Genomic DNA, 24,465 nt, shown 5'->3' on the forward strand with positions numbered 1-24,465 from the left:
TGCTTCATTCTTGAGTTATCACATTCACAAACTTTGTGTCCATGCTGCCCATTTGGGGCTAAAAGCTTCTGTTAAATTTATGCATGAATATCTCAACTGGTTTTAGCAACAGTTATTTAAGCCACACTGCCATCTACTGACAAACCTGAATATTACTGCCATATCACTTTAGAGCAGGGTTGGGGAACTCCAGGCCTCAAGGGCCTGTGTCCTGCAGGTTTTAGATATCATCCTGGGTCAATACACCTGAACCAAATGATTAGTTCATTACTGGGCCTCTGGAGAACTACAAGACATGTTGAAGAGATAATTTAACTATTTAAATCAGCTGTGTTGAAAACCTGTGGGACACTGGCCCTTGAGGCCTGAAATCCCCCCACCACTGCTTTAGAGAAAGAAGTCTTAAAGATATGACAGGAAAAAACACAGTGGGTCATACAGTGAAACACTTCAATCAATATCATTTTGTAGAAAGGACCCAACACGACTCAGATATGGCTGCTTGTGCACTTTTTTCTTTATCTTATGTCACACTTTGCAGTGTTTCCTCCATCCAGAAGGAGACTGAAGAGCCTCCAGGCCAGAACCAGCAGACTGAGAGATAGCTTCATCCATCAGGCTGTGCTGAATTCACTCCCTGCTCTGTCCCTCTCGACTCTCTCACACACCAACTCCAGACCTGCATTCCTGCCGCTTCCCGCTGAACCCCCCCACCCCCGAGACATGCAAAACTCTGAACCTCCACCATCGCCTTTTCACTGACTGCCCCAACCCCACTTGCACATGAGCTCTTGCCCACAAGCATTCTGATTGTGTTGGACACTGTTATTTATGTAAGATTGTATTGTATTGTATTGTGTTGTACTTAAGACTTTTATTTTATTTTTTAATCTTTATACTGTTTTAGTGTACACCGAGGGTCATGGGAGCATTGCAATTTCAAATTCCTGTGTATGACCTGTAGATTGGGTTTTTGTCATAAAAGCTGACTTTGACTTTGACATGTGACAGATGTGAAAGAATCTGGAGAAGCTGTGGAGGATGTTATGCTGTCTGTAACATCGGGGAGTTATATCCAAGGAGGGATGCACAGACCTTACAGGCTAGGTAACAGCACCCTGACTGCCATTAGGTATCAGGATGAAATCTTTGGACCCACTATCAGACCCTACACTGGTGCAGTGGGTCCTGGTTTCCTCTTGGTGCACGACGACGCCAAACCTCATGTGGTGAGAGTATGCAGGCAGTTATTAGAGGATGAAAGAATTAATAGCATTGACTGGCCCGAACACTCGCCTGACCCCCAGGATAGCATTTGTCATGACTTCAGGAGGATGTGCTGATGTTGTCAGGCATGCATAAAAGCATGTGGGGATAGTACAAACTACTAAGTATCATTTTGAGTTACAAAAACAAAACTTTGGCAAAAAAAAGCCTGCTGTATCATATTTCCACTTTGATTTTTAGGGTGTGTTTGAATTCTGCCCTCTGTTGCTTGGTCATTCTCATTTCCATCACACATGGCCCAGAGTAGTGGCGTCCTTTATTTCCTTACACAGTACCCAGTCCACATCAGTGTAGAAATGACATTTTCTTTTCCACACTAAAAATTTGGGGTTTGGGGTTTTTTTGCTGAAAAAAATAAAGTCAGGCACTTGTTTAAAAGAAAATAAAAACTATAATATTACTAAGTAAGGTGATGAAAAACATACAGAGAAAAATACTGCATTATGCAATTCTTTTTAAAACCCACGATGATGGAGGAAGTGATTAACTGGTGTTAAACCTTCATACAGTTTATTTTTAGATGTAGTGATGTTCATAACTGTCAGTTCTGTTTTCAGCCTTTCCTGTGAGAACGTTCAGCTCTAAAGATCTTTTAAAGATTCATACAATCAACTTTCTGACTAAAGCTGAAATCTACAGCAGCCATGATCGTGGCAGAAGCTGGATTTTTGTTTTTGGGTTTCATTCTGTGTCTCTCAGGTAGGAATGATTCTTTCTCCTCCTTCCTCCTTACAGGTCTTAGCGTTTTAGCTTTGATGAGCTCTTGAAGAGTCTGGAAGTGCAAGATTATTTTCTTTTATGGTACAATAATATCAGTGGTGGCAGTGTCTGGCAGCCTCGCCTCTGTCAGTGCACCCCAGGGTGGCTGTGGCTACAATGTAGCTTGCCATCACCAGTGTGTGAATGTGTGGATGACTGGTTGTGTAAAGTGCTTTGGGGTCCTTAGGGACAAGTAAAGCACTTTGTTGAACACATAACCTTATCTTGAGCAGGTATGCATGCGTGTGTAGGGCTTGCTGAGCCTTGGTCTCTCTCCCTTCTTCTCCTGCTGGGATGTGTGTGCAGATATTGCCAAGAAGTGTGGCCTCAACATACCAGTACCGGGCCGCGAGAGTTGAGGCTGGGGTGTGAAATTTATGGTTTTCAGGGTTTTTATTGTTAACTTGGCTTAGCTGGGTCTTTTCCCGCGTTGTAGTTGTGTGTCTTATTTTGAAAGAAATATTTCCAAGTTACCATAGCGACCAGAGAGCATTAAGAGGCAGGGAGGAGGATATAAAATACTGGCTGACATTAAACCAGTCCGTGGCGCAAAAAAGGGGTGGGACCGCGGCTCTTCAGGGCTGCGGATGGCCCGGTTCTCCCGGTTCCATCTCTGTTTTTCCTCTGCCTCATGAGGGCGTAATTGTGGCATCCCACCCTCATTTTCAAGTACATTTCGCGAAAAAGACACACACACTCACACCCTGTAAGAATATTGTTAATTTATGTACCTGTACATTTTTGATTTTTTTGTGTTGAAGGTGTTCTCTGTTTCTTTTTTTACACGTGCATTTCTATTTGTACTCTATCCTTTTATTACATCTTCCTGTGTAATAAAAATAAATAATATAAAATAATAAAAATAAAATGTGACGGAACAGCTGCTTAAAGATTGCTGATACAAAGGATTGCAGAGACATGCTCATAAGAAGATAAGTATTCATTGATGTTGTGATAGACAAAAAGCTGCAGCTAACCACATTGTTGTTTCCCCAACAACACTTTAATTGTGTTTTGCATGTTTTTGCAGTTTTTTGTTTCTTTTTTTCTAAGCCATCTTTTGTGGGTTTTTAGAACACACAGACTGTGTGAATGTGAAAGCTGTTTGTGATACCAATTATTTCTGATTGGGGTTGTAGGGTTCACAGCAGAGTAAGGTCTTCATCATCACAGCTGTTCATGTTGATCGCTGATCTTCAGCCAGGAGATTCTGTTTCACCGCAGAGGTGTTACCATTATAAACCAGACACAGACAACAGTTTTCACCACTGCAGCTTCCTGGTCTTGCAAAAAAAAACTCAAAAGAACACACCATTTGTAATATGATGAACAGAACAGACTAAAATGAGAGAAAGAAGTTCTGTTTTGCTGTTCGATGTGTTAGACAGCTAAATATGAAACTGTTCAGTTAGCTGATGCACTTAGATTGTCTTTTTAACATATGAGCTGTTGTATTTATTTTCTCAACTGTCCATGTAGAAGCTACAACAATAACGCTGTGAACAAATGACGAGTGTCTTATACTGTGTTCATTTTGTGCTTTGCCTATAGGATATGAGTAATTATTGAGTATTGAATTATGATGGGTAAGCGCGATTGTGGCTCAAGAGTTGGCAGTTCGTCTTGTAATGTCTCGGTCATTGTGTCCTTGGACAAGACACTTCACCTACTGCCTACTGGTAATGGCCAGAGGGGCTGACGGTGTGATATGGCAGCCTCGCTTCTGTCAGTCTGCCCCAGGACAGCTGTGGCTATAATTGTAGCTTGCCTCCACCAGTGTGTGAATGTGAGAGTGGATGAATAGTGGAACTATAAAGTGCTTTGAGGGTCTCAAAAGTGCTATATAAATGCAATCCATTATTATTTAAGAGTCATTAAACATGAATAAAAAGAATTTAGAAAGTAGATACTGCATGGCTGTCTATAACTTAAAATACTTTCTCAAGTTATTTCTTACAAGTTGTAAGTTATTTCTTACAAGGCCGGTTCCAAAAGGAACCGGCCCAATGAGCTGAATGACTTCCGACCGGTGGCACTGACGTCACATCTTATGAAGACTCTAGAGCGGCTCTTCCTCAACCTCCTCCGACCACAGGTACAACATGCCCAGGACCCACTACAGTTTGCATACAAGGCGGGTGTCGGAGTGGAGGATGCCATCCTGTACCTCCTACACAGAGCCCACTCACACCTGGATGGGGGAAAAGGCACGGTCAGGATCCTGTTTCTTGACTTTTCCAGTGCCTTTAATACCATCTGGCCCTGTATGCTTCAGGAAAAACTGAACAGGATGGAGGTGGACCCCTGCCTGGTGGCTTGGATCTCCGACTACCTCACTGACAGACCACAGTACGTCAGGCTGAAGGACATCACGTCTGACACAGTGGTCAGCAGCACAGGAGCACCACAGGGAACTGTGCTGTCCCCTCTTCTCTTCACCCTGTACACCTCTGACTTCTGCTACATCTCTGAATTATGCCATATTCAGAAGTTTGCAGATGACACGGCCATCATGGGGTGTATCTGGGATGATCAGGAAGAGGAGTACAGAAGTCTGGTGAGGAACTTTGTCGCATGGAGTCACACAAACCACCTGCAACTCAACACCTCAAAGACTAAGGAACTGGTTGTGGACTTCGGGAGGTCCAGAGAAGGTCCACTGCCGGTTCAGATAGAGGGGGAGGAGGTGGTCAACAAGTACAAGTACCTCGGGCTGTGGGTGGACAATAAACTGGACTGGTCATGCAACACAGAGCACCTGTATAAAAAAGCCCAAAGCCGACTGTACTTCCTCAGGAGGCTGAGGTCTTTTAACATCTGCAGGAAGCTCCTGAGGATGTTTTACCAGTCAGTGGTTGCTGGAGTACTTTTCTATGCTGTGGTGTGCTGGGGGAGCAGCACAGCAAAGAAGGACTCATGCAGGCTGGAGAAACTGATCAGGAAGGCTGGCTCTGTGGTCGGCATGAAGCTGGACACTCTGGTGACAGTGGCAGAGAAAAGGACACTAAAAAAGCTGCTGGACATTATGAACAATGCTGGGCATCCTCTGCACACGGCCATTAACAACCAGAAGAGTCTGTTCAGTGACAGGTTGCTTCTCCCCAAGACAAGAACTAACAGACTTAAAAACTCCTTTGTCCCACACGCCATCAAACTGTTTAACTCCTCTCTGGAGGGGAGAGGGAGGGGAAACAGGAGGACAAAGGAGGGGGGAACAACTAAGCTGTAGTGCCTCTTCACCTCACTGTGCAATACCTTTGTGCAATACTTTTTGTAAATAGTCAATGGTGCAATAGACCTCAATACTTGAAATGTGCAATTCAGTTGTATTTTTATTTTTATTCCTATTTATTCTATTTATCCCCTTCGTATATTTTATTTATATTTGTCTCTGTATTTATATATGTGTGTGTATATATATATATATATATATATATATATATAATATTCTGTAACTGTAACTTCTGTCGGTGCTGTGCTTTTTGGAAATCGAATTTCCCAGAGGAACCCACCCGAGGGACTAATAAATGGCCTGTATTTGTATAGCGCTTTACTAGTCCCTAAGGACCCCAAAGTGCTTCACACTACATTCAGTCATCCACCCATTCACGCACACATTCACACACTGGTGATGGCAAGCTACATAATAAAGTTCTATCTTATCTCTTATCTCTTATCTTACAGTACAGTACCAACATTATTTAAAAATTAATGATAGAAAAACAGAGAGTAACAAAAATAATGTATCTGCTCACTAATGAAAGTTTCTATTAAAGGTGTTAATGGAGGAGAAACCAGGATCTGTGCTCTCAAAGGTTCATCGGCGGATCTGCACTGCTCACATCAACATCTGACTTCAAGCAGCAAATGGTTCACTGTACACTTAAATGGATCAATGAGTGAGCTCTCTGTGGATGGACAACGTGTAACGTACAACATGTCTGAAGAGAAAAAGTCAACTTTAACCATCAATGATCTAAGAGAGAGTGATGCAAATACGTACTGCTGTATGAAGACTACAGACAGTCCAGGACTCTGTTCACTCAGTAATATTACTCTTCAAGTTGTTGCAGGTACAGTGACTTTTACTCATTGATAACTTTCCAAATGAGATCATTGTATAAGTTGTTCTCCATCATCCTCTCAGAGCTGCAGGTAAAGGTGATTCCTGCCACAGAGGGACAGACAGTAACACTGATGTGCAGCAGCAGCTGTCCTCTGACTGAAAAGCCTGCAGCCTACATCTGGTACAAGAACAGAGAGTTTCTCTATGAGGACTGGTCTCCCTGGTACCAAGAGCTGCTCAGCAGTGAGGAAGCAGTCACATACTCCTGTGCTGTCAAAGGCTACGAGCATCTCAGAGCCCCTGAAGTCTCTGTGGGTGAGTCATGATGTTTATTGTGCTACAAAACAAACACAATGAGTCACACAGTGAATCATTTTAATCAGTATTATGTCTTTGTTTCAGATTCCATCACAGAAACCTGCTTCAGTGTGACCTATGCTAACAGGAGAATCACATATCCCAGAGGTAAAGTTTAAACAAATTATCAAATATCTTCCATCAAACCTCTAATATATATTTGTTCAATGTCATTTTCATTATAAAAAATTAAGCTAAATATGACCTTTGTTAATTTTTTAACAAAGGTCATATTTAGCTTAATTGACCTAATATTTTTTTTTGTTAGCATCCTAAAAACAAAATTAGAATTATAAACATTATGTTACGGTTACTGATGAAAACTGTATTTATTATCTTTCAGAGGTTCATGTTCAAAGAACGAATTACACATCAGATAGTGTCATACTGACCTGTAACACCACCTGTAAGTTGTTTGACCCTCAAACTGCCTACATGAGCTGCAAAAGCACAAGCGGAAACTACAAGAATCAACAATGTTTAACTCACAGCAATTCAACATACAGGTTCTCTTGTGCTGTAACAGACCACAAGTACCTTCACTCTGCAGAAGTCTGTGAGTAATAAAGAAGTCTTTTTTTTTCTAGTTAACTATAAATACAAATGTCAGCATACAGGCCAATCAAACAACTCTAAATCTTCCATCTATATTTCAGGTGTTCGGGATAAAAACTGCCGAATTAAGAATTATGTCAGCAGGAGAATCTGTGCTCTGGAAGGATCTTCAGTCAACATCACAAGTGAATACTCACATCCTGATAACAGGAAGCAAGAGTTCAAATGTTGGAGTAAAAAATGGAGAAAAGATAAAGTGGAAGTTGAAGAGCTGATTGAGGCTGCAGGTCGTGTGGAGTATCAGGACAACATGAAGAACCAACACATCCTGACCATCAACAACCTGAAGAAGAATGACTCAGGAGGATACACATTCAGATTCAAGAGAGATCATGAAGGATGGACACAGTCTGATCTGCCTGGAGTCTTTTTGATTGTTACAGGTAAATCTTAGGTAAATTCATTGTAGCTGTCAGTGCCATTTATAGGTTGTTAATCTGTAGGCCCACAAAACCCCTTTACAAGAAATTGATTTCGGCTTGCTGATGAAAAAAGAAAAGTGTATCGATACATTCATGTTTTTGATTTGCAGCTGTGGCTGTTTAAGGATCAGTTCATTTTAACTACCTTACATGTATACTGTTGATTAGATTAATCTACAGTAATAAAACTCTATCTGTAAGATCACCATTTCAAATGTTGTCATTCTGTCAGATCAATGTATCTCTGAATAGTCGACTTTAAAAGGACTCAGACAACCTGCCTGTTTCTGACTGTAAAAATAACTGTTACATGTAATGTAGAAGGGTTTTAGGCTTCACATCCTTCAAGTCTTTTTCCTTCTGTAAAAAATGCATGAAGGTATATGTAGTATTTTTATAGTTGTGCTTGTGTAAGATTTACACAGTTCTTAACAACTCTACATGTACACTGTTGGCTAGATCAGCCTTCAGTGCCTTCAGTGAAATAAATCATAGGTATGAATGATATGAAAATGTAGGTATTTTATTTTATTAGGAAAATGATTCCAAATCATAGTAAAAAAAAAAATGGAGAAAACACTAATTTACAAAATGGAAAAAATGTTGTGGAGTAATAATTACAATACTTTTGTGTAAGAGGATTTAGATTGAAGTTACACAAATCTGAAGTTACAAATACCTTGAATTTGCACACTTCTTTGGTAAATACCTTTCACCGCTGAACAGGACTAAAGGATCATTTTGTAGTAAAGTCATAAAACCATCTTTCATGTCTAAGCCACACAGGAATTTTTTTTGTTTTTGACCAATGTTCCTCTTCCAGAGCTGAGAGTGAAGATGAGTCCTTCTGCAGTGGTGACAGAGGGTCAGAGAGTCACACTGACCTGCAGTACCAGCTGTCCTCTGACTGACAACACAAACTACATTTGGTACTTCAACAGTCAACATCTGAACATGACAGAGACCCACAACAAACATCTGATCCTAGACCCAGTCAGCAGGGAGGATGCAGGAAGCTACTCCTGTGCTGTGAAAACCAACAAAGATATCAGCTCTGCTCCAAAGACTCTCACTGTCCAAAGTATCACAGGAACATGGACACCAGCAGCTGCAGGAGTTTCTGCAGCTCTGCTGGTTTTAATACTTCTCACTGTCTGCTGGTGTGTTAGGTAAGTGTTGGTTCACAGCAGTACCTTTAATCTCTGCTCTGAAGTCACTTATTTTCAGTTTATTCACTTCAACCAGGAAAAAGAGAACTTCTGCTCAGCCTCCAACAACAACAAGTTCTGACCACATTGAACAGGTAAAGATTGGGGTTGTAGATTGTCTAATCTTTCCAGTGGCCATTTCATTTTTGCCATCATATAGTAGAAGGAGTCAAGTTTAAAGTGCAATATAATGTAATGCTGTTTTTCTCCATCAGGTCAGCCCTGGTCCTGTGTATGAAAACATCTCAACACAACTGAAGCAGGAGGATGAAGTCCACTACAGCAGAGTGCACTTCACAAACAAACACGTGGTACCTCTTTATTCCACCTGACAGTCAGTTCAGCCCTGAAAACAGGAGCATTTCCACGATGCTGTTGTCAGTACCTGTAACCCAGTGTTTTCTAGTTTGTGGACATTATGCTTTTTATTTTTGAAATATTCACGGTTATTTTTACATCTTCTATTAAGTTTGTTTCAGTCAGTCTTCAGTTCTTTGTGATTTAATGAGTTGTATTTTTTGTATTTCCTGTTTTATTTTATTAGTCTTTCATCCTGTGTTCATTGTGTTCAGTTTTGCTGCCCCTGCGTTGTTATGCCGGATTTGTTCCCCTTGTGTTGCCACCTGCTGTCCATCCTCTCGTTATTGTGTGTGTGTATTTAAGTCCTGAATCTCGTTCGTGTTTGGTCCACGTTCCGTTGTTTATGCTAAGTATGTTTATGTTAAGTTGTGAGTTCCTAGTTGAAAGAGTCTTAGTTTCTAGTTTAGCTTTTGTTTGTTTCTTTTAGTGTTTTTTATACTTCATTTTAAGTTCTGCATCTCAGCAAATAAAGCTTCCTCCACAACTTAAATCCCTTGTCTTGGATTGTGTTTGGGACAGTTGCTGTACTTAAGTCCAATTTTCAGGTATCTCTGCATTTCTTGAGTATTTTTCTGACAACTTTTTACTTTTACTCCCTTCTGTTAGGTCTGCACTCTCAGGCCTCGCTAACTCAGAGACTTATCACCATGAACAAAGCAAGACAATCAGAGCTCAATTGGTTTTACTTGTGCAAGGGAAGCCCAGTCAGATTCTCAGAGTTGCAAGTTCTGCACCCGACCTCAGTCAGCTCCAAAGCCCCAGCTTCCCTTCGCAGCTTTTATTGAATGAAAACAGTTACACAACCCCCCACTGTAAACCCCATATGGTGTGTCGTAGAAGCTAAGGCTATGTGTGTATATGCACGTGCGAGTATGTGAGTGAATGTGTGTGAATGTGGGTGTGTGTGTGTGTGTGTGTATGTGTGTCTGTATACGTGACTTCCTGGTTACAACCGTTTTAACAACATCTCTGTTCATAGAAGGGTCATCTCCCCTCACACCCCGTATAGGGCTTAACCCCTTTAATGGTCCACCATATACAAGTACAGGTAGGGATGGGTATCGTTTAGGTTTTATCCGATACCAGCACCAAACCGGTACTTTTGAAACGGTGCCGGTGCTTAAACGGTGCTCGAACCGGTGCTTAAAGAATGGAGAACACAAAATTGGTCCAAAAACCTCATGTTTAGCTGTTTTTTGTAAAAAGATAACAATGTTAGCCTTTTCTGAAGCTATAGGGGATTTATGGTATCACTCTTGGCTGGAAGCAGTGTTTAATCAATGGAAAAAACAAACTTTGTCCAAAAACCTCTCATGTTTAACTGTTTTCCACTTTTTCTTTGGTCATTTTAACCTTTTTGGCCAGGGTGAGGGGAGTATCTGCCATCAAACAAGAAGAGAGCCGCATGTAACTACGATGGAGTTTGCTAGTTCACCTTACATGCATTAATGTAATAACATGGTTAGCCTACTCAATGTAAATTACACACACACAACATTAAGCTACTCACGCAGAGAAGAACGGCTGCTGCCATCATCATCCGTCATCATTTCTGCTACACTGGCAGGGCTGGGGGCCAGGACTCTCCTCTTCGGGTTTTTGGGGGATGTTGCTAACTCCGGGTCCGATAACAGGCACCACACCCGCAGTAGATGTGCACGGTGTGAGGTCTTGCAGCAAGCTATCAAATACGGCGCATTTCTCGGCTTTTAACAAAATGCTATACGTCGCCAGGTGTTTCATCACATTCAAGGAGTTACCTCCTTTGCACAGTATCACCTTAAAGCACTTGTTGCAGGCTGCTGAGTTTGCGTCTTTTGCTGTGAAGTACAGCCAGACTTTGACCGCTTCGCCTTGGGCATTTTTAATCTGTAGCTCTGCTCTAAAAGAACGTACGTACCTGGGCCCGCCTACTATCCTCGGAAAGGTAAAATGATTGGCTAGAATCCAAAATGTATGACATCTCAGGAAAAAAAAACACCGAAATAAAGCACCAAAATGTGCGCTGATTTTCGGTCTGGTTACTACCGTTTATGTCAGAACCGGTGCCATAATGGCACCGGATACCGGTACCCATCCCTAAGTACAGGTGAGCCCATACAGGGCAGGAAGGGAACATTCCTAACTAAATAAGGAAACCAGAATCTTTACATGGAATGTGCCTGCAGTTAAACACTATAGCTATAGCCTCCCCCACCATCCTACATGTAGGGAAGGAGAATAAACACAGAAGAACATCTTTCATTTATAACATTTATACTGGTTACTCAGGGGGTTAAAATGGGCCCGAATTAGTTCTGGTGTTTGTAAGTTGTAGCCAGCATCTAGCTAGCACTACAGAACAGGAATCAGCTTAAAGGGAGTAGCATAACATAACGATTCTACATTTCTATCAACTCAACAAACATTAGCAAACACAAACTGTTTACTGTTAAGTAAAGCAGTTTCGCCCCTGTTCTTTTTTATTCCTCGGGCATCCAGAGATGGCACCGGACTCAGTAGTCGTTTTACAAAACCTTTATTCATCCAGTTACGCATGCATCTTCTAGAAGGGGAGATGTGCAAGGCCGGTGTTCCTCTGCAGATCTTCACTTCTTTGTTTGTTACAACCAGTTTTATAGAAGCAACCCCATCATAAAACCCCCATGGTGTGTTGCAAACTCTGTGTTTGTGTATGTATGTGCAAACATGTGAGTGCCTGTGTGTGCATGTACCCGTGTGTTTATGTGAGTACACGTTAGTGACTGTGCATGTGGGTGTGTGAGTGTAACCATCAAAGCACTGTGTGTGTGTGTCTCTGTGTCTGTGACTTCCTGCCGGTCAAAAAAGTAATCTCCCCTCTCCCAAGCTACACCAAATTCCTTTAGAAAAAATATAAAACAGAGTTAACAGATTACAAGCACTGAGACCCCCACTCTGCATCCACTGGGCCATTGGCCTCTTGTTGTCTTACATTTACAGATAAGCATGTGGAGAGTCTCCTGCAAACCTACTTCTAACTTATGACAATTATGAGCTTTTATTAAATTCAGGTAAAAACATCAGCATCAGCATCCCCCCAACTGTAGCTTCCTGTCTCCTTTTATGACAGGCAGATCGCCAGTGTCAATAAATTCCTTTCCCTCTACACAATTACACACACTCTCAGGCCTACAGCTAAGCCAAACTAAAACACACAGACCTATTCCTCTGATCTACTGCTGGACCCTCTCATCTAAGCAAATTTAACACATCATATTGTAATAATTGTTTTCTTGTACTCACAATACTGGAATATTTCTAACATTTTGAGTTATTTTCCAGTGTTAGAAAATCAGCACTGCTCAGTGTTAGCCATTGTTAATCTTCAAAACTGACTAGATTACTTTTAAACATATAACACTGTCAAAAGTGTTAATTTAACACTCAACAGTGTTGTATTTAACACTCAGAGGTGTGGACCTATATAGATACTCTCCAGTGTTAATTTAACACTGGAGATTTTGCTGTGTAGGCTGAGACCTCCCAGTAACTTCACCTCCTCATTTCTGAACCCCCCACCCCGCAGATGAGGAGAGCAAGAGCCTCAACCCCCATCATGAGCACCTTTTACAAAGGCACCATTGAGTATCCTCACCAGCTCCATCACTGGGTAGTATGGCTCCTGCACTGGGTCCTTCCGGAAAAAGTTACAACGAGTAGTGAGAGCAGCAGAGAGATCATGGGTACTTCCCTTCCCTCTCTCCAGGACATCTACTATCTCACGGGAAAAGCCCTTTGCATTACATTACCTCTCGACTCTCTCACACATGAACTCCAGACCTACATTCTCCTCCTCCTTCCTCCTCCCTCCACCCCCGAGACATGCAAAACTCTGAACCTCCACCATCGCTTTTTCACTGACTGCCCCAACCCCACTTGCACACAAACTCTTGCCTACAAGCACTCTGATTGTGTTGGACCCTGACTGACATGGTATCAGGATGAAATCTTTGAACCCACTGTCGGACCTCGTGCAGTGTAGGATCCTGGTTTCCTCTTGGTGCACGACGATGCCTAACTTCATGTGGTGAGAGTATGCAGGCAGTTATTGGAGGATGAAAGAATTAATAGCATTGACTGACCCCAACACTCGCCTGACCCCGAGGATAGCATCTGTTGTGACTTCAGGAGGATGTGCTGATGTTGTCAGGCATGCATAAAAGCATGTGGGGGCAGTACAAACTACTAAGAATCATTTTTATTTACAAAAACAAAATGTTGTATCATATTTCCACTTTGATTTTCAGAGTGTGTTTGAATTCTCCTCTCTGTTGGTTGCTCATTGGTTGATCAGAGTAGTGGTGTCCTTTCACTCCTAACACATTACCCAGTCCATATCAATGTAACAGTGGAGCTGTTCTCATCGAGACGACCCCTCCTAACTACAGTTTTATCAGTGAGGCCAGGGTGAGCAGGAGAGGAGGAGGGGTTGCTGTCTTATTTAATGAATCATTTCAATGTAAGCAGCTATCTCCTGGAAGTTTTCAGTCTTTTGAATATGTGGCTTTACAGCTGAAGGCCCCATCCAAAGTTGTGTTTCTTAATGTTTACAGGCCTCCCAAATACTGCACAGACTTTTTTTAATGACCTCAGTGAACTGCTGTCTGTGATCTGTGTTGATTTCGACTGTGTAATTATTGTTGGGGATTTTAACATCCATGTGGACAACCCTCAGGACAAAGGGACTAAAGACCTGAGTAACACTCTGGGCAACTTTGGGCTGACTCAGCATGTAACAGAGGCCACACATAATAGAGGACACACTCTTGACCTACTGATCTCCAAGGGCCTGAGCATTTCAAAGGTTACTGTGTCTGATGTGGGCGTGTCTGATCATTACTGTGTTTTCTTTGAAAGTAAAATCTCAGCCCACATAAATATATCAACAACAGTGATCACAAAACGGTGTATAACTGAACACAGTAGTGCAATTTTTAACCAGGTCTTCCCATTAACACCTGGCCTGTCCAGAGGGTCAGTCAATGAGCTCGTCAATAGCTTCAATGCTAAAATGTTAAATGTAATGGACACTATTGCTCCCATTAAGGTGAAGGTTATCTCTGGAAGGAAAAAGTCTCCATGGAGAAACTCCACACTAGTGAAAAATGAAAAAAGAGAGTGTAGGAAAGCTGAGCGCAGATGGAGAAAAACAAACCTCCAGGTTCATTATGACATCTATAAAGAGAAACTTCACAATTATAATTTACAACTGAGGAGTGCAAGAAGGTCCTACTTCTCTGACATCATCACTAAAAACAGCCATAATGCTCGGGTCTTATTTTCTACAGTTGACAGGCTAACAAACCCTCCTGTGTCAGTGGCAGCTGAACTTCATTCGACCATGGCCTGCAATGACTTTGCCAAATTCTTCACAGAAAAAATCCAAAAAATTAGACAAGCAATTGGTACATCAACAGCAGATCCAGGATATGTACTGTGTCCACTGAAAAACTGTTTAAACACCATCAAACAGTTTCACCCGATTAACAGCAAAGACCTGGAGGACATCTTAGGTCAACTGAACTCCTCCTCTTGCTGTTTAGATGTCCTGCCAACAAGTTTTTTCAAAAAGATCTCAAAGACTTTGGAGTCAGACCTGTTACAGATCGTCAACTTTTCTTTATTATCAGGTGTGTTTCCAGAATCACTAAAAACTGCTGTAATTAAACCTATACTGAAAAAGGACAATCTTGACAAGACACAAATGAACAACTACAGGCCAATCTCAAATCTCTCATTTTTAAGTAAGATCATTGAAAAAGCAGTTTCTCAACAGCTCAATTACTTCTTAACACAGAATAACTGCTATGATGCCTTCCAGTCAGGTTTTAGACAGAACCACAGCACTGAAACCGCTCTGACCAAAGTGTTTAATGACATATGTCTGAATACAGACAGTGGAAAAATGTCAGTCTTAGTTTTACTGGATCTCAGTGCAGCATTTGATACAGTTGACCACAACATATTACTCAAACGACTGGAGAACTGGGCAGGTCTTTCAGGAACTGTACTAAACTGGTTCAAAACATACTTAGAAAACAGGAAATACTTTGTATCAATAGGTAACTTCACATCTGAGCAGACAAGTATCACATGTGGAGTTCCCCAAGGTTCCATCTTGGGACCCCTTCTGTTTAACATTTACATGCTCCCACTGGCACAGATTATAAAGAACAACAAAATAAACTACCACAGCTATGCAGATGACACACAAATATATATCACAATGTCACCAGGAGACCAAGGCCCTGTACAGGCTCTTAGTAAATGCATTGAGGAAATTAATGACTGGCTGTGCCACAATTTTCTCCAGCTAAACAAAAACAAAACTGAGGTAATAGTCTTTGGCGCCAAAGAAAAACGATTACAGGTCACCAGAGAACTTCAATCTATACATCTAAAAACCACAAACCAGGCGAGAAATTTGGGTGTAGTGATGGATGCAGACCTAAACTTAGAAAAACACATTAAGACAATAACAAAGTCAGCTTACTATCACCTCAAGAATATTTCAAGGATAAAAGATCTGATGTCTCAACAGGACCTGGAAAAACTAGTCCATGCATTCATCTTTAGTAGGCTTGATTACTGTAACAGCATCTTTACAGGTCTGCCTAAAAAATCAGTCAGACAACTACAGCTCATTCAGAACTCTGCTGCTCGAGTCCTCACTAAGACCAAAAAAGTGGACCACATCAGTCCAGCTCTGAGGTCTTTACACTGGCTGCCTGTCCGTCAGAGGATAGACTTTAAAGTCCTGATGCTGGTCTATAAAGCTCTGAATGGTTTAGGACCAAAATACATCAGTGACCTCCTGACCCAGTATGAACCTTCCAGATCCCTCAGGTCATCTGGATCTGGTCTTTTATCAGTTCCCAGAGTCAGAACCAGACACGGAGAAGCTGCATTCAGCTTTTATGCTCCTTATATCTGGAACAAACTCCCAGAAAGCCTCAGATCAGCTGAAACACTCAGTTTATTTAAATCCAGGTTGAAGACTCACCTATTCTCAGCTGCATTTGAATAAAGCACCAAATCCACACTTTTAAGCTTAAATTTCAAAACTTACATTTAACTACTGATTTTATCTATTGTTCTGATTTTATCTGTTTTGATTTTATATACTGTTTTGTTTGTTTGTTAATTAGTTTGTTTGTTTGCTTGTTTTAATCAATTTTAAATCATGCTTTTTATTTGTTTTTGTTTCTAATGTCTCTGTAAAGCACTTTGAATCACCTTGTTGTTGAATTGTGCTATACAAATAAACTTGCCTTGCCTTGCCTTGCCTAGAAATGTAGAATGACATTTTTTTCCACACTAAAAACATTAAAAATGTTCGGGGGTTTTTTTGTTGTAAGGTGATGAAAAACATACAGAGACAAAAATACTGCATTACGCAATTCCTTTTAAAACTCATGATGATGGAGGAAGTGATTAAAAGGTGTTAAACCTTCATACAGTTTATTTTTAGACGTAGTGATGTTCATAACTGTCAGTTCTGTTTTCAGCCTTTCCTGTGAGAACGTTCAGCTCTAAAGATCTTTTAAAGATTCATACAATCAACTTTCTGACCAGAAGCTGAAATCTACAGCAGCCATGATCGTGGCAGAAGCTGGATTTTTGTTTTTGGGTTTCATTCTGTGTCTCTCAGGTAGGAATGACTCTTTCTCCTCCTTCCTCCTTACAGGTCTTAGCGTTTTAGCTTTGATGAGCTCTTGAAGAGTCAGAAAGTGCAAGATTATAATCTTTTATGGTACAATAATATCATCATTAAATGACTGGCACCGAGTAGAAAGACGTGTAAACTTAAATCTGCACACATTTGATAATGAATCTTCTGTTGTGTTTCAACATATAAAAAGATCAAAAATGGTCTCCTGTCAGCTCACAGTATGAATATGTTGATAGTATAAGAAGTATAACATCATTACTGGAACAACAATCCCCAGACTGAGATAATTATTATGAGGTGTGTTAAGATTAAAGTGCAGTCAGTATCACAGAGGTGGCTGTCTTAGTTCAATGTCAGATCTCCAGCGTAACCTTTGTTGAACACATAACCTGATCTTGAGCAGGTATGCGTGTGCAGGCAAACTGGGCAGTTCTTGGCGCCTGGAGCCCAGGGGCGGCCTATGACAGAGACAGTTGCCTGTTGTTCATCTGGTCCGCTGGAACTCAAACCCTTTTGGCCATGAACCTTGGCCCAATTAAGGCCTCCCTTCCTCTCCTGCTGGGATGTACGTGCAGATATTGCCAAGATGTGTGGCCTTAGGTCTTCAGTACTTTACGGCAGTGGTCCCCAACCCCCGGGCAAAAGACCAGTACCGGTCCATGTGTCGTTTTGAAAACCAAGATGGCGCCGCGTATGGATGCCCTGGTGCTTCAGTGCGTCACTTTTGTTTTATTTTTGTGCATTTCTTCTGTGTCTGGGCACTCCTCTGGATACTCTTACACCAGAGAAGAGCTCCTTAACTGCAGGACTACAACGCCTGTGGATTTATTTCCAATATTTGTCGCATCTGCGGCAGATTTACTGCAGACTCTGATCAGGAAAGTGAGACGTCGAAAGAGAGGTAAGCGAGCCGGCGTACTCGTGCGTTTGAGGAGACGCGGACTGAGAACGGCTCTTCCTGGGATCTTCCTTTCCAATGTACGCTCACTCGGGAATAAGATAGACGAACTGGCCCTGATGAGAAGCATGAACAGAGACTTTGCCTCCTCCTGTGTCTTATGTTTTACGGAGCCGTGGCTCAGTGAGGACATCCCGGACTGCGCGCTCAAGCTGGAGGGCTTTCATCTGCTGCGCGCGGACCGGCAGGCCGCTCTCTCCGGTAAAACCAAAGGTGGAGGTGTCTGCTTCTACATCAATAGTGGCTGGTGCACAGATGTAACAGTGATTGCTCAGCACTGCTCTCCCTCTCTGGAATATCTTTTTATTCACTGCAAACCGTTTTATTCTCCGCGGGAGTTTGCTTCATTCATCCTGGCCGCTGTTTACATCCCGCCAGACGCGGATGCGCAGGCAGCTCAGTGCGCACTCGCAGAGCAGATTCTCCACATGGAGCGGACATACCCGGACTCTCTCATCATTGCTCTTGGGGACTTTAACAAAGCCAATCTGAGCCATGAGCTTCCGAAATACAAGCAGTATATTAAATGCCCGACCAGAGAGGAGAGGACATTGGACCACTGCTACAGCACGATCAGCGGGGCCTATCGTGCGGTGCCCCGCGCTTCACTTGGACTTTCTGATCACGTCATGATCCACCTGATCCCCGCGTACAGACAGAGGCTGAAGCTCTCCAAACCTGTCGTGAGGACTAAAAAACTGTGGAGCAACGAGGCTGTGGAGGAGCTTCGCACGTGTTTGGAGACCACAGACTGGGACACAATGAAGGCTGCTTCTAACAGCTTGGACGAGTTTACGGACACTGTCACCTCCTATATCCACTTCTGTGAGGACAGCATTGTGCCATCACGCACCAGGGTGAGTTATAACAATGACAAACCCTGGTTTACTCCTAAACTCAAAAAGCTGTGGCTGGAAAAGAGAAAGGCGTTCAGAAGCGGAGACAGGGACTGCTACAGAGAGGCCAAGTACAGGTTCACTAAAGAAGTGGACATTGCTAAACACCAGCACTCTGAGAAGATGCAGCAGCAGATCTCAGAGAATGACTCGGCCTCTGTGTGGAAAGGTTTTAGGAATATCACCAACTACAAGCCTAAAACCCCCCACTCCACTGACGACTTGCTCTTAGCCAACACCCTAAACGACTTCTACTGCCGTTTTGACGAGCCATCAGGCAGCCTTCACACCTCCAACGACCCCAACAATAGAGGCACTTTGGACACTCATTCCCCCACCTCTCCCCCCTCCATAGAACCATCACCACCTTCAAACTGTTCACCTGCAACACCCGCCTCCTCACCCCACACAAAAGAGGATTTCACACCACCTCCTCCGACCACAACTCTTCATATTCATGAAGCAGATGTGAGGAAGCAGTTTAGGAGTCTGAACGCTCGGAAAGCTCCCGGCCCAGACGGCGTGTCTCCTGCCACCCTCAGACACTGTGCAAACGAGCTGGCCCCGGTGTTTTCTGGCATTTTCAACTCCTCACTGCAGGCATGTCATGTGCCTGCCTGCTTCAAGTCCTCTACCATAATCCCTATCCCCAAGAAACCTAGGATCACTGGACTAAATGACTACAGACCCGTGGCTCTGACATCTGTGGTCATGAAGTCATTTGAGCGCCTAGTTCTCTCCCATCTCAAGACCCTCACGGCCCCCCTCCTGGACCCCCTGCAGTTTGCATATAGAGCCAACAGGTCTGTAGACGACGCCATCAACATGGCCCTACACTTCATCCTGCAGCATCTGGACTCCCCAGGAACCTACGCCAGGATCCTGTTTGTGGACTTCAGCTCTGCCTTCAACACCATCCTTCCAGACCATCTCCGAGGCAAGCTTTCCCAGATGAATGTGCCTGATCCCATCTGCCGGTGGATCACTGACTTCCTGACGGACAGGAAGCAGCATGTGAGGCTGGGAAAGAATGTCTCGGACTCCCGGACCATCAGCACCGGCTCCCCTCAGGGCTGTGTTCTTTCTCCTCTGCTCTTCTCCCTGTACACCAACTGCTGCACCTCCACCCACCAGTCTGTCAAGCTAATCAAGTTTGCAGATGACACCACCGTTATTGGGCTCATCTCGGACGGGGACGAGTCTGCCTACAGGAGGGAGGTTGAACGTCTGGTGTCCTGGTGCAGCCACAACAACCTGGTGCTGAATGCCCAGAAGACAGTGGAGATTATTGTGGACTTCAGGAAGCACACAGCCCCACTCCCCCCCATCATCCTGACTGACACCCCCATCACCTCTGTGGACTCATTCCGCTTCCTGGGTACCACCATCACCCAGGACCTGAAGTGGGAGCCCACCATCACCTCCGTCATCAAGAAAGCCCAGCAGAGGATGTACTTCCTGAGGCAGCTGAAGAAATTCAACCTGCCAACACGGACGATGATGCAATTCTACACTGCAATCATCGAGTCCATCCTCACCTCCTCCATCACTGTGTGGTACGCTGGAGCCACTATCAGGGACAAACAGAGACTGCAGCGTGTTGTGCGCTCTGCTGAGAAGGTGATTGGCTGCAGACTCCCATCTCTGCAGGACCTGTACACCTCCAGGACACTGCGGCGTGCAGCTCGGATCTCAGCTGACCCTTCTCACCCTGGACACAGTCTGTTTGACCTGCTCCCCTCAGGCAGGAGGCTCCGGTCCATTCGCACCAGAACCTCTCGCCATAAGAACAGTTTCTTCCCCTCTGCTGTTGGACACATGAACAATAACCACATGACTGTCCCCGCCACTAACACATGACCCTACGCTGTGTCACTGCATCATTTCATGTTTGGCACCGATCACCACCTGCACTCATGTATATATCTTTCTACGTAGCACTCATAAGTCTTATTCTCATGTATATATCTCATGTATATCTCATGCACATATCTTTCTTTCTACATAGCACTTTAATTCTTATTGTTTGCACTGAAGCACCGCAGCAATTTCCTAATGTTGTAAACCTCAACATCTGGCAATAAACCCCATTCTGATTCTGATTCTGATTCTGGTACCAGGCCACGAGAGTTGAGGCTCAGGTGTGAAATTTATGGTTTTCAGGATTTTTGTTGTTAAATTGGCTTACCTGGGTCTTTTCCCGTGTTGTAGTTGTGTGTCTTATTTTGAGAGAAATATTTCCGAGTTACCATAGCAACCAGAGAGCAATAAGGGGCAGAGAGGGGAATGTTACTCTCAATGTTTTTGGTGCATTTCAGGAGGATGTTGCTGATAATGTTACACAATTACAAGGTGAATTCACATTTATTATTATATTTATAAAATAACACAGTTTTTGTCTTGGTTGTATCATTTTATTTTGTTGTATTTATCCGCAACACCTTAAAGGCCGGTCTGTGAAAATATTGTCTGACATTAAACAGGTAGCGCAAAAAACTTTTGGGACCGCTGCTCTACAGGGCTGCAGATGGCCCGGTTCTCCCGGCTCCATCTCCGTTTGCCTCTGTCTCATGGGAGCGTTACTGTGGCATCCCACGTCATTTTCAAGTACATTTTGTGACAAAGATACACACATTCACACCCCATAAGAATATTGTTGATTTATGTACCTGTGCATTTTTTATTTTGTGTTGAAGCTGTTCTGTTTCTTCTTTACACGTGCATTTCTATTTGTAGGCGATCTTTTTTTATTACATCTTCCTGTGTAATAAAAAATAAATAATATAAAATAATAAGAATAAAATGTGACAGAACAGCTGCTTAAAGATTGCTGATACAAAGGATTGCACTGAGACATGCTCATAAGAAGATGAGTATTCGTTGATGTTGTGAGACACAAAAACATGCAGGAAATCATATTGTTGTCGCCCCAACAACACTTCCATTGTGTTTTGCATGTTTTTGCAGCTTTTTGTTTCTTTTTTTTCCAAGTTGCAGTGCATCTGACCTCTCAAGCCCACCTTATAAAATTCCTATCCCATGTCATTGTTTGTGGGGGTTTTCTAGAACACACATGCTGTGTGAATGTTAAAGCTGTTTGTGATTCCAATTACTTCCAATTACCTCTGCTTACTCTGCTGTTAAAAACAGCAGAGTAAGCAGAGTTCATCATCACAGCTGTTCATGTTGATCGCTGATCTTCAGCCTGGAGATTCTGTTTCACCGCAGAGGTGTTACCATTATAAACCAGACACAGACAACAGTTTTAACCGCTGCAGCTTCCTGCTCTTGCAAAAGCAACTCAAAGAACACGTCATTTATAATATGATGAACAAAACAGACTCAAATGAAAGAAAGAAGTCGTGTTTTGTGTGTTCGATGTGTTAGACAACTAAATACGAAACTGTCCTGTTAGCTGATGCACTTAGATTGTCTTTTTAATATTCAAGCTGTTGTATTTATTCTCTCAACTTTACATGTAAAAGTTACAACAATAACAAATGATGGGTGTCTGATACCGTGTTCAAATTGTGCTTTGCCTCTAAGATATGAGTAATTATTTAGGAGTCATTAAACATGAATAAAAAGGATTATATTATTATAAAAATATTATAAATTATAGAGACTTCATGGCTGTCTATAACTTAAAATACTCAAGTTATTTCTTACACTGCAGTTATAACATTATTTAAAAATTAATGATATAAAAACAGAGAGTAACAAAAATAATATATATGTTCACTAATGAAAGTTTCCATTAAAGGTGTTAATGGAGGAGAAACCAGGATCTGTGCTTTCAAAGGTTCATCAGTGGATCTGCACTGCTCACATCAACATCTGACTTCAAGCAGTAAATGGTTCACTGTACACTTAAATGGATCAATGAGTGAGCTCTCTGTGGATGGACAACGTGTAACGTACAACATGCCAGAAGCGAAAATCCCAACTTTAACCATCAATGATCTAAGAGAGAGTGATGCAAACGCTTACTGCTGTATGAAGACTACAGACAGACCAGGACTCTGTTCACTCAGTAACATTACTCTTCAAGTTGTTGCAGGTACAGTGACTTTTACTCATTAATAACTTTCCAAATGAGATCATTGTATAAGATGTTCTCCATCATCCTCTCAGAGCTGCAGGTAAAGGTGATTCCTGCCACAGAGGGACAGACAGTAACACTGATGTGCAGCAGCAGCTGTCCTCTGACTGAAAAGCCTGCAGCCTACATCTGGTACAAGAACAGAGAGTTTCTCTATGAGGACTGGTCTCCCTGGTACCAAGAGCTGCTCAGCAGTGAGGAAGCAGTCACATACTCCTGTGCTGTCAAAGGCTACGAGCATCTCAGAGCCCCTGAAGTCTCTGTGGGTGAGTCATGATGTTTATTGTTCTACAAAACAAACAGAATGAGTCACACAGTGAATCATTTTGGATCAGTATTATGTCTTTGTTTCAGATTCCATCACAGAGACCTGCTTCAGTGTGACCTATGCTAAAGGGAGAATCACATATCCCAGAGGTAAAGTTTAAACAAATAAGCAAATATCTTCCATCAAACCTCTAATATATATTTGTTCAATTTTTATTTTCCTTTTAAAAAAATTGAGCTAAATATGACCTTTGTTATTAGTAGACATCCTAAAAACAAAACCAAATTTATAAACATTATTTCACAGTTACCGATGAAAACTGTATTTATTATCTTTCAGAGTTTCGTGTTCAAAGAACGAATTACACATCAGATAGTGTCACACTGACCTGTAACACCACCTGTAAGCTGTTTGACCCTCAAACTGCCTACATGAGCTGCAAAAACGCAATCAGACACAAATGTTTAACTCACAACAATTCAACATACAGGTTCTCTTGTGCTGTGAAAGACCACAAATACCTTCACTCTGCAGAGGCCTGTCAGTAATATAGAACTATTTTTTTTCTTCTAGTTAACTATAAATACAAATGTCAGCATACAGGCCAATCAAACAACTCTAAATCTTCCATCTATATTTCAGGTGTTCGGGATAAAAACTGCCGGATTAGGAATTATGTCAGCAGGAGAATCTGTGCTCTGGAAGGATCTTCAGTCAACATCACATGTGAATACTCACATCCTGATAACATGAAGCCAGAGTTCAAATGTTGGAGTAAAAAATGGAGAAAAGATAAAGTGGAAGTTGAAGAGCTGATTGAGGCTGCAGGTGGTGTGGAGTATCAGGACAACATGAAGAACCAACACATCCTGACCATCAACAACCTGAAGAAGAATGACTCAGGAGGATACACATTCAGATTCAAGAAAGATCATGAAGGATGGACACAGTCTGATCTGCCTGGAGTCTTTTTGATTGTTACAGGTAAATCTAAACTCCTCACTCAGCAGACTTTACTCATTAATGTCTGAACAGGAGCAGAGGTGGAAGAAATATTCAAATGTTGTGAATATAGTATCAGTACACTGTAACACCTTGAAAGTATTTACATGTTTTCAAGAAATCAACTTAAATAAATAAAAAGGTTTTCCCCATCTGTGCTTAGCTAATTTTGACAGTTTTATGCACAGATTGTTTGGTATTTCAAACTGGAGTTCCTTAAATCATAATAATCATTTGTAGTTTTGCTGTCACCCGTTAATTTCTAAATATATTTACATTATTAAATTTGACTCTTTTCAGGTTTAATACAATAGTTTTAATACCAGACATAGCAAGATGGATAAATATTGAAGAGTAAAAAGTATAATCATTTGAGATAGTGGAATATAAAGTTACACAAAACTGAAAGCAAAAGTACCTTGGATTTGTACTTAAGTACACTGCTTTAATAAATAAATACTTTTCATCACTG

General features: G+C 42.1%; 2 protein-coding genes across 2 annotated transcripts in view; both read left to right on the forward strand.

The window, feature by feature from the left end:
• Window positions 1-24,465, forward strand: part of LOC120715234 (carcinoembryonic antigen-related cell adhesion molecule 1-like) — a 45,918-nt gene that overhangs the window by 7,291 nt on the left and 14,162 nt on the right. The window contains exon 7 of the mRNA XM_040002124.1: window positions 8,330-8,675. Within this exon, the coding sequence (XP_039858058.1) occupies window positions 8,330-8,675 (346 nt within the window). The remainder of the gene's footprint in view (window positions 1-8,329; window positions 8,676-24,465) is intronic.
• Window positions 16,634-24,115, forward strand: LOC120715510. The gene is made up of 6 exons (XM_040002558.1): window positions 16,634-16,746; window positions 22,385-22,681; window positions 22,756-22,989; window positions 23,078-23,140; window positions 23,331-23,531; window positions 23,634-24,115. Exons 1-6 carry the CDS (start codon window positions 16,692-16,694, stop codon window positions 24,020-24,022), a joined length of 1,239 nt encoding a protein of 412 aa, XP_039858492.1. The 5' UTR covers window positions 16,634-16,691; the 3' UTR covers window positions 24,023-24,115.

The sequence above is a fragment of the Simochromis diagramma genome, unplaced genomic scaffold, assembly GCF_900408965.1.
Source record: "Simochromis diagramma unplaced genomic scaffold, fSimDia1.1 OVJJ01000798.1, whole genome shotgun sequence".
In the NCBI taxonomy this organism is placed as follows: Eukaryota; Metazoa; Chordata; class Actinopteri; order Cichliformes; family Cichlidae; genus Simochromis; species Simochromis diagramma.

Excerpts from the sequence above, each read along its gene's own strand:
- LOC120715510 (XM_040002558.1), top strand. The coding sequence starts at position 16,692 with ATGATCGTGGCAGAAGCTGGATTTTTGTTTTTGGGTTTCATTCTGTGT. Across the intron at positions 16,747-22,384 it reads TTTCATTCTGTGTCTCTCAG|GTGTTAATGGAGGAGAAACC; the intron begins GTAGGAATGACT and ends TTTCCATTAAAG. Across the intron at positions 22,990-23,077 it reads AGCCCCTGAAGTCTCTGTGG|ATTCCATCACAGAGACCTGC; the intron begins GTGAGTCATGAT and ends TCTTTGTTTCAG.